Source organism: Corvus brachyrhynchos, unplaced genomic scaffold, assembly GCF_000691975.1.
Source record: "Corvus brachyrhynchos isolate BGI_N302 unplaced genomic scaffold, ASM69197v1 scaffold114, whole genome shotgun sequence".
In the NCBI taxonomy this organism is placed as follows: Eukaryota; Metazoa; Chordata; class Aves; order Passeriformes; family Corvidae; genus Corvus; species Corvus brachyrhynchos.
The window spans coordinates 3,528,726-3,541,495 of NW_008238337.1; the positions used below are offsets into that span (position 1 = coordinate 3,528,726).

The window sequence follows — 12,770 nt, forward strand, 5'->3', positions numbered from 1 at the left end:
AAAGAGATTACAAAATAAATAATACAGGAAAGCGTAAAGAAAAGTTTTTATGTGCACAATGCAAACCAAAGCTGTATAAGATTCTTTATCTCATTAATTATTTTACAAATACCATAGGAAACATTCAGAACTTGACACCTCTTTCTTTTGAGACTGTGCTAAACATATGAAAAGGCTTAAAAAGGAAGAATTCCTTCTGTCTTCTATCAGACTTCAGATTTTAGTAGTTCTGATCTATAAGCTCCCAGCCCTGTTCTGTCACAATAGAATATATTATTCTGCTCTTAGTTGGAAATGACAAAAATTTTGTTTAAAATAGTCTAATCTATTGGTCAGATGATTTTTTGGTGTCAATTATTTCAGTGTCCTGTTTACGAGCAAGTCTTCTCTTTACTTACTCTTGAATACTTAAGTTTGAAGTATTTGTGTTGGGTTTTTTTAGGTGTTTATCACATGTTCATTCTCACAAGCAATGGATGTTTCTGCATTATGCGTGTCCCACTTGCTAAAACACAGAAAGGTAGGAGAAGCTACAGACCCCTTTAGATTTCATCAGAACAGGGAGCCCTGTATTAAAAAACTTTCCTATATGATGCTTAGTGCCTTTTTTAAATTTTGAAAAAGTTTTAACACTGATTTTATTTTCTTTTTTTGATATTTAGCAATTGAGAAGATGGATATGACTACAGCAAAGCAAGTAAGAAACACCTGCAAAACTGGTAACGTGTTAAAAGTGCAGAGTTTGTAACCAAACTTTGCTCTGTATATTCCATCGACTGTTCACCAGTCCATTATTCCCCTGATAGCTGTGATTTTTACTTTTTCTGCACGTTTAGAAATGAGAAGAGATTTTACCCACTGGTTCTATAAATGACTCTTTTTCTTCCCTGTCTGTTGACATCCCCTTCCTCTCCCACCCCACAAGTTACAAGAACAGATAAAGACAACTTTCATTGCCACGGGAGAGCATCACAGCCTCGGCTGTCAGGATTTTGTGATCAGCTACTCAGTGAACAAAATCCATTTGATAATTGGGGTAAGCACTAAGAACATGGTCATAACAACTTTTATATTATCAGTAATGGTGTTTTTGGTTCTGCAACAAAATTTGTCTCCAGGTGGTTTCAAAAGAAGCTCATCAGCTTTTTGCACCAAGACTTTTTTGCCTTTCATTTCCTTCACTGTAAATTTAAAGGTTGTCACTCGTGCAGCCTGTCTGTAGTTTTTCTCATAAGGAAATAACTTTGTCATTTCCAAAATTACTTTGTTATGGTGGATGAGGAGAAAATCTTTTCACCCTGGTTTTATGAGCTCAGTAAATCACTGCTTCCTGATCTGTACAGGCTGGATTGTTTATAGATACTATCTTTGAGCTCACAGACAAAACAAAAGCTGGCAAGAATCTTCCAAGCAGCTTCCCATTCAACAAAGCTCTGCTAAAATAACAAGGTCTAATTCAACAGAGCTTTTAAGCATGAATTAAGTACAGGAACTAATAAAAAAATTAAAATATAAACATGCTTTGAAATGTTATTTTGGACTGGAAACAAGTCCTCTGAATTTATTTTTTGAAGCCTGTTGAATTCAATAGGATTTTCCTCAGTAGGCCCAGTGTAATTTCATTCAGCTTTTATGTTCTATGAGAATAGAAAGTAGATACTTTGACATGCTGTTTTTCAAAGAGCCAAAAACTGCTGACTAACAATCACTGTAACAAAGACCAGTCTTGAAAGGAGAAAGGAAAAAGGTTAAATGAAAAATAAAGAAATCAATGTATTTTTCTGAACATCAGTAGAAGAATAAAGTTTAATTTAATTTTGCAGCTTTCCAAGTTAAAGATCAGTTGTAGAAGCAGACATGTCAATGGTCAAGTATCTACTCTCTACCCTCATTTTACTTTGCCTCTCCTCACAGGGTAAAGGTGATCATGTGCTCTCCAAATGGGAGGTAGACCCCACCAATGCCCTGGTGTCTGCTCAAAGTTTTGCTGATTCAAGCCTGATCCAAGGTGAAGAAGGTTTTATCTTTTTATAGACAAGATTTCGTATTTAATTGCAGAATGTACTAATTTTCAGATATTTCATTGTTTTTAACAAATGCACATGTACCAAACAGAACATTTTTTGTAAAGGTACAGCCAAAATGTGGGCTTCAAAATTGCAGTTTAACTTAGATACATAAATCACAATTCTCTTTAAGCTAAACTTTGGAAGTTCCATGAGGTTAAACCACGAAGTTGCCAATGCTTGGTTGTGTGTTTGAATATGTTTTGCTTCAGATACCTATCTCAAGAAAAATAAGGAATTTATGTGATATTAATATTTTTTAGGTGCTGCAAAACTTCAAGTCCTTGATAATCAGCTGTTTGTTTTGGATACAGAGGTATGGGTAATGATTTGTGTGTAATCTTCACTTTACAATGTTCTTGAAACAGCTTATAAACATATTTTTTAAGGTTTAAAGGAAAGTTTCTGTAAAATAAAGTTGCTTATATTTACTTATATCAAGACCATCTTGATCTTCCTGTGTTGGTTTTTTTAAAATTCTAATCCTACTCATTATTTAAGCCATGAAATGTAATATTTTGCTCAAAAAAAGTCTTCTACAAAGAAAATATGAAATCGTATCGATTTTTTTTAAATCTAGAACATCTTAAGCACATGGGATGTTTATTCTCTCACTCTAATTTGGGATTGGCCTTTAATACGTATTGAAGAATTTTTTCTAACTACTGAGTCAGATTCTTCTGAAGTCACTTGGTAAGTAAAGCATTGTGGCAGCAGTTCTGAGAAGTGAAAAGTTGTCTGGTGCTGTTTCCTAGAATTGCAAGATAAGGTTAAGCAGAATGTGTGAAAAAGTGCAACCGCTGTTCTAAAAAAAGTGTGCTAGAAACTGTACAGCTGCAGATTAAAGTCTACAACTATTTTTAAATGCGTTTTCATGGAATGCAGAAGTTTCTGAAACTCAGAAGTAAAAATATTTTAAAGTTTTAACCTGAGATTCATACAGCAGGTTTTGCTTTCTGTTATCTCTTTCTCATTCATTAGGCAAGGGCTTGCCAACGTTAAACTGATTGTCATGACAATGCCAGATGACAAACAGGTATAATCTCCTTATCTCTGTTCTGTTCCTCAGTTGTTACACAATTGCTCATAGGAAAAAAGGTAGAGAGGGAAGGAGGTGGCAAAATATTTGGGGCATAGAGAATTCTGAGGAGCTTCAAGTCCAAACTGAAATGTGACCATCTGTGTATTAGGGTTGTTGGGATTCTTGTGATGGTGACCAGGGCAAGCTGTCCCACTGGTTGGGGTTTTTATGGATGGTTTGGGGTTTATTTGTTTGGTTTTTTAAGGTAGGCAGACAAGGAAGAGCAGCAACATTTACTATAATCTTACATCTCTTCACAGATTTCTTTAGAGCAATGTCTCTGCTGCCTTCAGCATCTACCCCCAGATAGAGTCAGTGAAGTTAACAGAAATAAAATACCAGGATGAATATTATATAATTCTTAAAATTAAATTAAACCTGTCAAATTATACATAATAGTCCGAGAGAGAGAAGGAGGCAACATCTGAAATTTCATTAAACTCCCTCAAACTGGAGATCTGCATTCCATAAAAAGTCCTACAAATACTGCCCTCTAATTTCATAAGATTTCAGAAATGATTCTGAAATATCACTCTCTCACCAGTGTAAGAGAAAAAGTAATTCTGACTTCTTTGTTTGTTTTCTCTCTTTTTTTACTAGATGAAAAGCCTCATGGTTTTTGCACTGCCCACTATGCAACAGCTCTATTCTCTGCAAGTGTCTCTTGTTTCTTCCCTTGTTCAAAGTGGGATTTGCACAGTAGGTTTAGATGATTTTCTTTTTGTTCTTTGAAGAAATATAGTTGTCTTAATATGTGTAAATATTGAAGAGGGTACTCTGTTATTCTTGTTAGGTTAGAACCATTTTCTGCTAGAAATTATGCAGGAACTATACAAAGAAAGATTAAATAATGTCCCTAAAGGATTGAGAAAAATATCCTATTATGAAGCAAACTGAACAATTTAAATTTAGTCTGAGGTCTCTTGCACTAGTTAATAGAACTGCCAGTTGTTCCTGCTTCTGTTACAGCTAAAAACTGAGGGAAGTTTTAAGTTCTCTTAGCACAGAAAAATGCTCTGGATTTATTTGGAACTTATTTCATTTCACCTAATGGTTTCTGTTATTGCACACTACAGGATACAATATACTTCTTGGAAGGAATTCATGAAAAGCATCAGTAAGATAATATTTTGTTTGTAACTAGCTCATTATTATATAAAAATGCCAGATTACTTCCACATGGAGTTGATAAATTCACATAGTTTCCCCTGTCGTCCTCAGGCCCTCTGAAGACCCAGTTTCTATAGTTGTGATGAGAAGTTTAACTGAAGCCTTGCCAGAAAATAGGTACTGGTTTCTTTGAAACACCATTGTATTATATTTTTTTTAATATCTGGTTTGGACTTATATTGAAGTTGTTTATTTCATTTCATCCTTAGACTAAGCCGTTTACTGCACAAACACAAATTCACTGAAGCAGAGAATTTTGCTATTCAGTTTGGACTAGATCTTGAGGTGAGTTGTTCATTCATGATATACACATTTGAGATTAATCAGTATAACTGAAATTATGAGTAAGGTTCTTACCCTATAGTCCAATAAAAAGTATTAAAAAGATTACAAATATTACCAAGTTAGTGTTACCTTTTAAAACAACTCACTGTACTTGTATTATTTTTTTTAAACAGCTTGTATACAAAGTAAAAGCAAACACTATTTTAGAAAAACTGGCTTTAGCTTGTGTTGGGAGTTATGGCCGGGAAGCGTTGCTGGATCTTGAGAATGAAGCCAAAGAAAATCTGCAAAAAATTCAGGTTTGTTTTTATTTCTACCCTCTTTCTCTACTAAAGCAATTCAAATTATAAAGGAACTTGGAATTAATTTCAGTGTTTTCCTTATGCAAACAGGACAACCAGTTTGTTGTGAATTACTGCCTAAATGCTCCATGGCCAGTGTATGAAACCACTCGAGAAATGCTGAATTATGCTAAAGTCAGAGTAAGGGCTTTATTTGTTGCAATTTCTTCTACTCTTCAACTTCTATTCCACCCTTCTGTACAACTTGAGAGGGCCACAAACCAGTTACAGCCATTCCAAAAGGCAAAAGTAAAGGCATTATAAATCCTATATAACCAAACATGAAGAAGCAGCAAGTGTCGTTCCAGCCTCATTTTTGGTATTGCTCAAGGGCAAAAAAGAGCTCACAGTTTTATTCTTGCATCCGAAAGCAGGGTTTAGTTTTGAGTAGCAGTTTTTTTAAGTACCTTTAAAATATTAATTTTCAAACTAAAGCTCAAAGTAGGTCACCTTTTTTGTTTTCACTATTTTAGTCTTTCCTGCCTTATCAAACAGAACCAGAGATACACATTATCTGTTTGATCCTCCATCCATGCAGAAATCCAACCAGATTAGACCGGATCAGGTTAGATCCAATCTAACATTGTAAAATCTCAATTTACAGAAGTCCTGACTTTTTGCTCATGTTTTTACTGCACTCACAGTCCTGTCTGGCATGTTCTGAGTTGTCAGCCAAACCCTTTCATGTCCTTTTTTCAGATCTTGAAGAAAGATAATAGAACCAATGCTCCACCATCTGATGGGGCTCCAGTATCCATAGCTGAGGTGAGGACAAATTTCTTGGATTTGCAGTATCATATAAACAATTGTAATGTAGAGTTTTACAAACAGTACTACTGCTGAACTTTTTAAAAGTCTAAACAGAATTATATTTTATAGTATGAAAGAGAACCACAGTAATGACAGATTCAGAAATAAGCCACTCGTTCAGTCATAGAAAGATTCAGTTTCAGATGCTTCATAAATGGAAGGCAGAACCTTTCTTAAAGTACTTTTAGGTTTTTCATTTTGTTTCTTGTTTAGTCCTGTTGTAAACTGGCCTCATCTGCCTTCAAGGAGAATCAGTGTTCTAATCATGTAATGTAACAATATGTTAAGCCAGATATTAACCTTAAATCTCATCTACATTCAGGTATTGAGAGCTCAGGCAAGGCTTACAACATTCTATGAAGCTTTTGGACTAGAGAAATTCAGGTTTGTTTGTGTTTGTTTAAGATGTAAATTTGTGATTGTTAAGACTGTACCACTGAAATTAAGACTATTTTAGTTTTTTTATATGAAGTTTTCATTAAACTTCAAGCTCTTCCTTCTCTGCCTGAAGTTTCCTATCCTGTGCTGTGGAGAAGGGAGAATGCAGAGAGGTTGAGTCATCCTTTATGCTGAAAACATAAATTATCTGTTGCACATGCACTTAAACAGATTTTGTTGTTGTTGCTGTTTTTCAGTATGTATAGGAGGGATTGTGATTTTATACAATCACAGTGTACCACTCCTGTTGTTTCTTACAGCATACAGCACTAGGTTGAAAACTTTGAAATCCTCCCCCCAATTCCTTTGATAATGACATTTAACAAAGCTTCTCTTCCCCCTCTCACTTTTAGTGGTATTGCTTGGACAGAATTCCTGCATAATGAGGACACGTTCAAGATTATTGTTTCTCAGCTGGAAGTAGGAAATTTGTCTTGTGCACAGTACCTCTGGCTTAGGCATCAGGTGAGGTGGCACAGACATCTCTGGGATTTATGGAGGGGGTTAAATCTCTTCAATTTTCCAGCCTTATTTCACAGGGGCTGTTACAAAACAGCTCCTCAGAGAAGCAAAGGTCCATGGCAGAATCTCATCTATTATCACAATGATTACCTGTTCACCTGGATCCTTAGGAGGCTGAATTTGGTATTGATTTAGGAATAAACTGGTATTTCTGATATCAGAATTCATATTCCTAAGTCAGAACAATGTGATTTATTCTGCAGTGCTTGTAATCTTCCATTCACTTTCTTGCAAGCACAGCTCTCAGAATTTTTAAGTGGACCTTTACTGCCTAAACTTAAGACCCTTTAATCACACAGACTTCTTACTCTGAATGATGCATTCAAGATAGTGGCTGTGTGCTGTTATTTTATTTTTTAATGCAGGACCTTCAGTTCCATGTCCATTGTTTTCTTAATAAGAGAGAACTGTAGAACAAGTCTGAAAGTAATAGAACAGTGTAATTTGTAAAGAAATTAATTCAATTAGGTCTTTTTTTAAGAAAACCGAGCTATTTATTTAATTTCTGTCTATGATTACTGAGATTTTTTTTATTTGTGAAATTTACTGGCTCTTCCTATTAGTGAAACAGCTTTACAGAGCATCAGATGAACATTTACTCCATGGATCTGTAATTGTTCTGGTTTAATATTTTAGGCCGATTTTGAAAGCAGCTTTGATGAGAAAATGCTGAAGGATTTGCTCAATGCCATCCATCTCACTGCTCCTTTGAAGGAACTGTGTGTGTGGCTTAAAAATTTTGTGATCCCCTTCTCAAGGAGGGTTGTGCCAGATGGACAGGTGAGACTGACTTAAGAACTGCAAATTGTAATTTTCTCAGATTAAGATGAATTTACTGTCATACCTACAGACTTCTGAATGTCAGGAACTTGTTCATCTGTCTTTGAAATGGATTCTTTTCCCTAGCATTTGTATTTTAAATTATTTCTTTCTAAAGAAGTTTCTAATGGCAAATTTTGCTTTGATAGATAGCATAACTGTACTTATAACTGTATTTTTTTCAGAAAATATTAGCAAAATGGCTGGAACAAGCTGCTCGAAACCTTGAATTAACTGACAAGGTAAGTCACACTGCAGAAACTTTGCACATCTTGTATTTCTAGATGTATAATACAGTTTACTAATATCAATTATTTTGGACAGGCAAACTGGCCTGAAAATGGACTCCAAGTAGCAGAGATTTTTTTTACAAGTAAAAATCAAGGTGAACTGGGAGTGACAGCTTTTGGCAAGTGGACTCCTTTGGTAAGAAATGTAACAAATACAAGAATTAGCTATTAAGAGACTTCAAACAGATGCTCTGTGCTAGAGCTGGAGTGGATGATAATTAGGTCACTTGGTTTTAGTGACGATTGACTTAATTCCACGAAAGGAAGGAACCAAGTTCCAATTTTCTTGTGTTTAAAGATTTAAAAAATGTTGATGACAGCCTCCTAATGGTCTTGTCTCCTAACATTTCACTTCTCAACGGTGTTTCAGAGGTGTGGTGACTGTGAAGAGATACAGAGGTTAAAGAAGTTGATAAATGATTTACAAGAACTGAGAAATCTGTGCAGAAAATACAACTGCAGGCTGGCATTCTGTGATTTTGAAAAGGTAACACTGCAGACACTTGAAAAAGTGCTTTTCAGTTTGTTCTGAAAAGAGAAGAACTTTAGAGCATGTGATTAAAAGTCAGACAAAGGAGGAATCCTGATGGATGGTAGGTGAAATTTGCATTCATAAGCTGCTAAGACTATTTGATAAGTTGTGTTACGAATTTTCTCTCAACTCTGGTTATAAATATAACATAACAAGGTACTGTGAGAAGGTGTGGCTCAAACTCCATGGTTTGCAGGTTATTACAGCTCATCTATTGTGGACCAATCATTCGCAACAGAGAAATTGGAAGTACAACTGAACAAGAAAAGCTTTGTAAATGAAAGGGTTTATTTGAGCTAAAGAGGGATTTTTGCTTGAAATCATTCAGTTGATTTCAGTGGACTCTGGATGTTGGATTATGTATTGGAGATGTAAATGGCCTTGCACTGACCTGTGATGTTCTAACATGGCCTTTTTCCACTTGCTGCCCAGGAAAATGCAACCACTATTGTGTTTCGCATGCTTGATAAAATTTTGGCACCAGAGCTTGTCCCATCAATTTTGGAGAAGTTTATAAAGCCCTACCTCTGTGAACATAACCTACAAAAAGATGAGCTTCTTCTACAGTATGTCAAGGTACCCACATTTTCTTCCTTTTGAAGAAAGCTATTTCAACATGAGGAAGCAGAAACCAAGTCTGATGACCATTTGAATTTACAACTGAATGTTTTTAGATCATTATTCCTGTCAGTGAACTTAATGATAGTTACTATTTCAGTTATGAAGCAATCCCTTAATATCCAGAAAATTTTACATTTTTGTTCATATTGTAAGATAGGAGTATTTATCCTGATTTCAAATGTTCTAATCACCTTCATCAAAATACACAGGATTTGCTGGAACGTTGTCGGGCACGATCTATTTCAGTGTTTGAAACTGCCTGGGAGGCCAAGGCAGTAGCTGTCATTGGCTGCATCTCTGACACAGATGTAAGTATATTTTATGAAAGGCATCAAGTGAGTCCAACACATCAGTTCAAACCAAAACATGATTTTTCCATAATCATCTGAGTGCGTTTTTACATGAGTGCTATGAGGAGAAAATAGTATGTTCTTCTTCTAATTCTATTTTAGTCATCTTCCCTGAGATGTTCTTTGAGGGTTTAATTGTAGTTGTGGTGTCATCACATGGAAAACTCACCAATTTTAACATGTATGAAACCACAGTGTCATAAATGACTGCAAGCATTTTCCAATCTAACTTGACACATCATACGATGACAATAAATGCCCTTTATGCAAGTGCAGATTGGGCAAGGAAATAAAATACTTGCCTAAGGAATCAGTCACATTGAACAATACTTCAAGGGACTAACTACTTTGAAACTTATTTTGAAAAGTGGGGTGGTTATGTCCCTTTTGCAGCTGAAATTTGATGCAGTTCTGGAGATAATGCACGGAGCTGTGGTGCCATGGGGTGCAGCAGTGGAGCAGCTGGTCAAACAGCATCTGGAAATGAACCATGTCAAGTAAGCAGCATCCACAGTCTACCCTTGGCTGGGGAAATGCTGTGGATCTGATGTAGAGTGATGATTAAATCCCATAGCTGAAGGTAGCAAAGGAATTAATGATGCTTTAATTTGTCCCCAGAGTGAAGTTACTGCAGGAAAGTTACCGACTGATGGAGATGAAGAGGCTTTTGAGAGCCTATGGGATAAGAGATACCCATCTTTTAAAGGACAAGCAGATGATAATGGTGAGTTGTCAAGACTTTAGATTTCTCCAGAGGTCACAGTGAACAGCACTTGGTGATTTCTTTTTTTTAACATTTGGGGGTTTTTTTTAACATCTCCCATTCGTTAGGAGAAAACATGAGTATTTCTGGAGAAGTTCCTTGATATCCTGAGGAACCAGAGGAATTTTCAGAGTTCTCAGGCTAATTCTGTCCCCAAGCCCTGTTTTCTCCCGGTTACACTTCAGTCAGCTTTTCTCTAGATGAAAGTTTTAAGCTTCCAGGTAACTTGCTTGGTACAAGCTGAACAATTCCCTTGTTATCCTTGTTATCAACAAACTAAAGCCCATTTCTGTTTTCTTCTTACAGAGGCTTGTGAGATACATTCTTAAGCAAAATACCCCTGCTTGCTTGGAGGATGCCTTGAAAATTGCAGCAGCATACATGTTGCCTGCTGGGGAAGTCTGCTTCCTGAGGATGATGGACCTGATTGACAAAGAAAGGGTAAGGAAATACTTCATGTCAGTTGATCCTGAAATTTACAGACACTGAGGTCTTTTGACAAAACAGGGGCAAGTTGTATTGCTGAAATCTTATAAGCAGTTTACATATGTATTTTAAATTCAAATTACTAATTCTACACCTAACTGCCTATGCCTGACATGGAAAATGAGACCTTTGTCAGAGTTTTATCCTTCATTTGTGGCAGAATAGGATGAAAGTTATGACCTACAATACACCAGCTGAGTTTGGAATTGAAGTCTCTACGTATTTTCATGTATTGTTTTTGCTTACCCTCTTGGCCATCGTGCAGCCATTGCATCAGAACAAGAATGTACCCATAACTCAGCTTTTCCAAAAGCAAATGTCCTTTTCTTTTTATTGTTTCTGTTTTAATTTTGTTTGTTTCTTTTTCTCCCTTCAGGGAGAAGAGTCTCTGACTTTGTTAAGATCTCTGCCTCTTGCTGAGGCTGAGGAGGTTGCAGAGAGATTGACTCTGTGGGGAAGACTGGTGTTACGGAACAAAGCAGATGATCCTGAAGAGGTACCAAGGCTTTTCACATCAGAAAGTGTGCACACAAGTTATTCTGAAAAGGGAGAAGTGTGGATAATTCCTGGAGAGCTAACAGACTATGGAGTAAACACATCTTACACCTATATTTACTGTTTCTGTAGAGGGTTAATATTTAAAATAACTTTCTGTTCCTTTGCTTTTCACCTGGTTGTACCTTAGACTTGGTAATCATTGCTTGAGAAGTTTGTGGAACATTGCATTGTACTTTAAGAGCTGAAACCCAAGTCTGTTCCTAGCAACATTTTAACAAAAAATACAAACCTTTTCCTTTCCTGCAGCAAAAATCACAAATGTTTATGACTAAGACACTCGTGGACATCCTTAAATTCCAGTTCAGTATTCAAAAAGGTAAGGTACATCTTCAGCATCTTACATCTTGCTTGTATAAATGGAATCAAAAAGTAATTGTTTTTCTCCTCCAACAGACAATCCCATGAAGAAATATGAATGTGAAGAAAACCTAAAATTGTTTGAAACACTTGCTGCCTTGCAGGTGGGTATTTTTGTTTTAAATCCCTTTTGATTTACTGTAGTTATTCCAATTGTTCTTATCACATGGATCATATTAAAAATTAATTGTATTTACAACATATGTGCAAAGGTTGTTTTTATTATTGACTTCAAATTGATTCTAAGGCTAATCTAGCAATTTAATCTAGCCTGGGGAAGTTCCCAATTAGAACTGAGTTGCCTATTTAAACCAAAAATTAGATACTCTCACTAAAGCCTTAATTGCTAATACTTCAAAAATTTCATAATAGACTGCTGTAATAATTTATTAAGATCTCAGGACAGTAGGTAAAAAAATAAGCAATTTAAAGGAAGCTACATGGATACAAACATATAATCTTTTTGTTGTTGTTGCAGGAATACTTTGGTATCTTTCTCTCAGATGAAGAATACAGCAACCCTTCACTGATATCTGCACTTCTGGAGGATCACCTAAGTGCTTGTGAAAGTACCAGATCTGCATCCAAGCCTAGAAACGTGCAAGCAGTGAATTGTAACTCAGGGGGTGGCAAGCTGAAGAACCCTCACACTGAACCAAGGTTGTACATTCTGGCTTCGCTCCTGCAAGTCTCAGAGCATGAACTGGGAGAAAAACTGGCCTTGAGAGCACTGGATGGTGGAAGAGTGGAAGTGGCTGTCAATATATGCAGGTAAAACTGCAAGGCTTTTCAAGATCATCACTTTTACTAGGCTTTTCTGAACTATTTCTGCCCCATTTTTGAATTATGCAGGGCAAAGGCTTTTTGTTTCAGTTAAATAATCAGAACAGAATGTGGCCTTAACTAAAAGCCCTAAGAACTACTGGCTTTTTATTTTTAACATCCTTTTCTTTCTTAATAGGGAGTTCTATGAAAATAGGTGGAATGAAAATACAGGGAAGCTGCTGTTTGCAGTATCCCTAAGGCTTTGTCGTATGCTGGGAGCTGATGTTCCAATGATCACTCCTCATGGGATGAATCTTCCAGCAGTGATCTATGAGCTGGCTGGCCAAGCAACTACACTGTGTAGTCCAGGTAATTCCTGTTACTATTTACTTGTGTTCATGTTGGGAGTCCAGCTTTCCAAACAGTGTTCAACAAACCTGAAAACAAAGTGAATTTCTAGATCTGCATCTGTGAAAATAGGTGCTGCAAAATTGCTTCCTTTTAATAGGACATATG

General features: G+C 36.2%; 1 protein-coding gene across 1 annotated transcript in view; it reads left to right on the forward strand.

Annotated features, from left to right (window-relative positions):
- The window catches only part of KNTC1 (kinetochore associated 1), a 31,728-nt gene that overhangs the window by 2,095 nt on the left and 16,863 nt on the right, over window positions 1-12,770 (forward strand). Inside the window, exons 6-37 of the mRNA XM_008634170.2 lie at window positions 443-520; window positions 663-697; window positions 926-1,036; window positions 1,915-2,008; window positions 2,330-2,382; window positions 2,647-2,759; window positions 3,048-3,102; window positions 3,748-3,846; window positions 4,224-4,264; window positions 4,369-4,434; window positions 4,527-4,602; window positions 4,776-4,901; window positions 4,995-5,084; window positions 5,643-5,708; window positions 6,076-6,137; window positions 6,545-6,656; window positions 7,350-7,493; window positions 7,718-7,774; window positions 7,857-7,958; window positions 8,193-8,309; window positions 8,787-8,930; window positions 9,185-9,283; window positions 9,719-9,822; window positions 9,944-10,049; window positions 10,395-10,529; window positions 10,951-11,070; window positions 11,379-11,448; window positions 11,526-11,593; window positions 11,968-12,260; window positions 12,451-12,623; window positions 12,715-12,724; window positions 12,763-12,770. The exon at window positions 12,763-12,770 is cut by the window's right edge and continues 92 nt beyond it. Coding sequence (XP_008632392.1) covers window positions 443-520; window positions 663-697; window positions 926-1,036; window positions 1,915-2,008; window positions 2,330-2,382; window positions 2,647-2,759; window positions 3,048-3,102; window positions 3,748-3,846; window positions 4,224-4,264; window positions 4,369-4,434; window positions 4,527-4,602; window positions 4,776-4,901; window positions 4,995-5,084; window positions 5,643-5,708; window positions 6,076-6,137; window positions 6,545-6,656; window positions 7,350-7,493; window positions 7,718-7,774; window positions 7,857-7,958; window positions 8,193-8,309; window positions 8,787-8,930; window positions 9,185-9,283; window positions 9,719-9,822; window positions 9,944-10,049; window positions 10,395-10,529; window positions 10,951-11,070; window positions 11,379-11,448; window positions 11,526-11,593; window positions 11,968-12,260; window positions 12,451-12,623; window positions 12,715-12,724; window positions 12,763-12,770 — 3,027 coding nt within the window. The remainder of the gene's footprint in view (window positions 1-442; window positions 521-662; window positions 698-925; window positions 1,037-1,914; window positions 2,009-2,329; window positions 2,383-2,646; window positions 2,760-3,047; window positions 3,103-3,747; window positions 3,847-4,223; window positions 4,265-4,368; window positions 4,435-4,526; window positions 4,603-4,775; window positions 4,902-4,994; window positions 5,085-5,642; window positions 5,709-6,075; window positions 6,138-6,544; window positions 6,657-7,349; window positions 7,494-7,717; window positions 7,775-7,856; window positions 7,959-8,192; window positions 8,310-8,786; window positions 8,931-9,184; window positions 9,284-9,718; window positions 9,823-9,943; window positions 10,050-10,394; window positions 10,530-10,950; window positions 11,071-11,378; window positions 11,449-11,525; window positions 11,594-11,967; window positions 12,261-12,450; window positions 12,624-12,714; window positions 12,725-12,762) is intronic.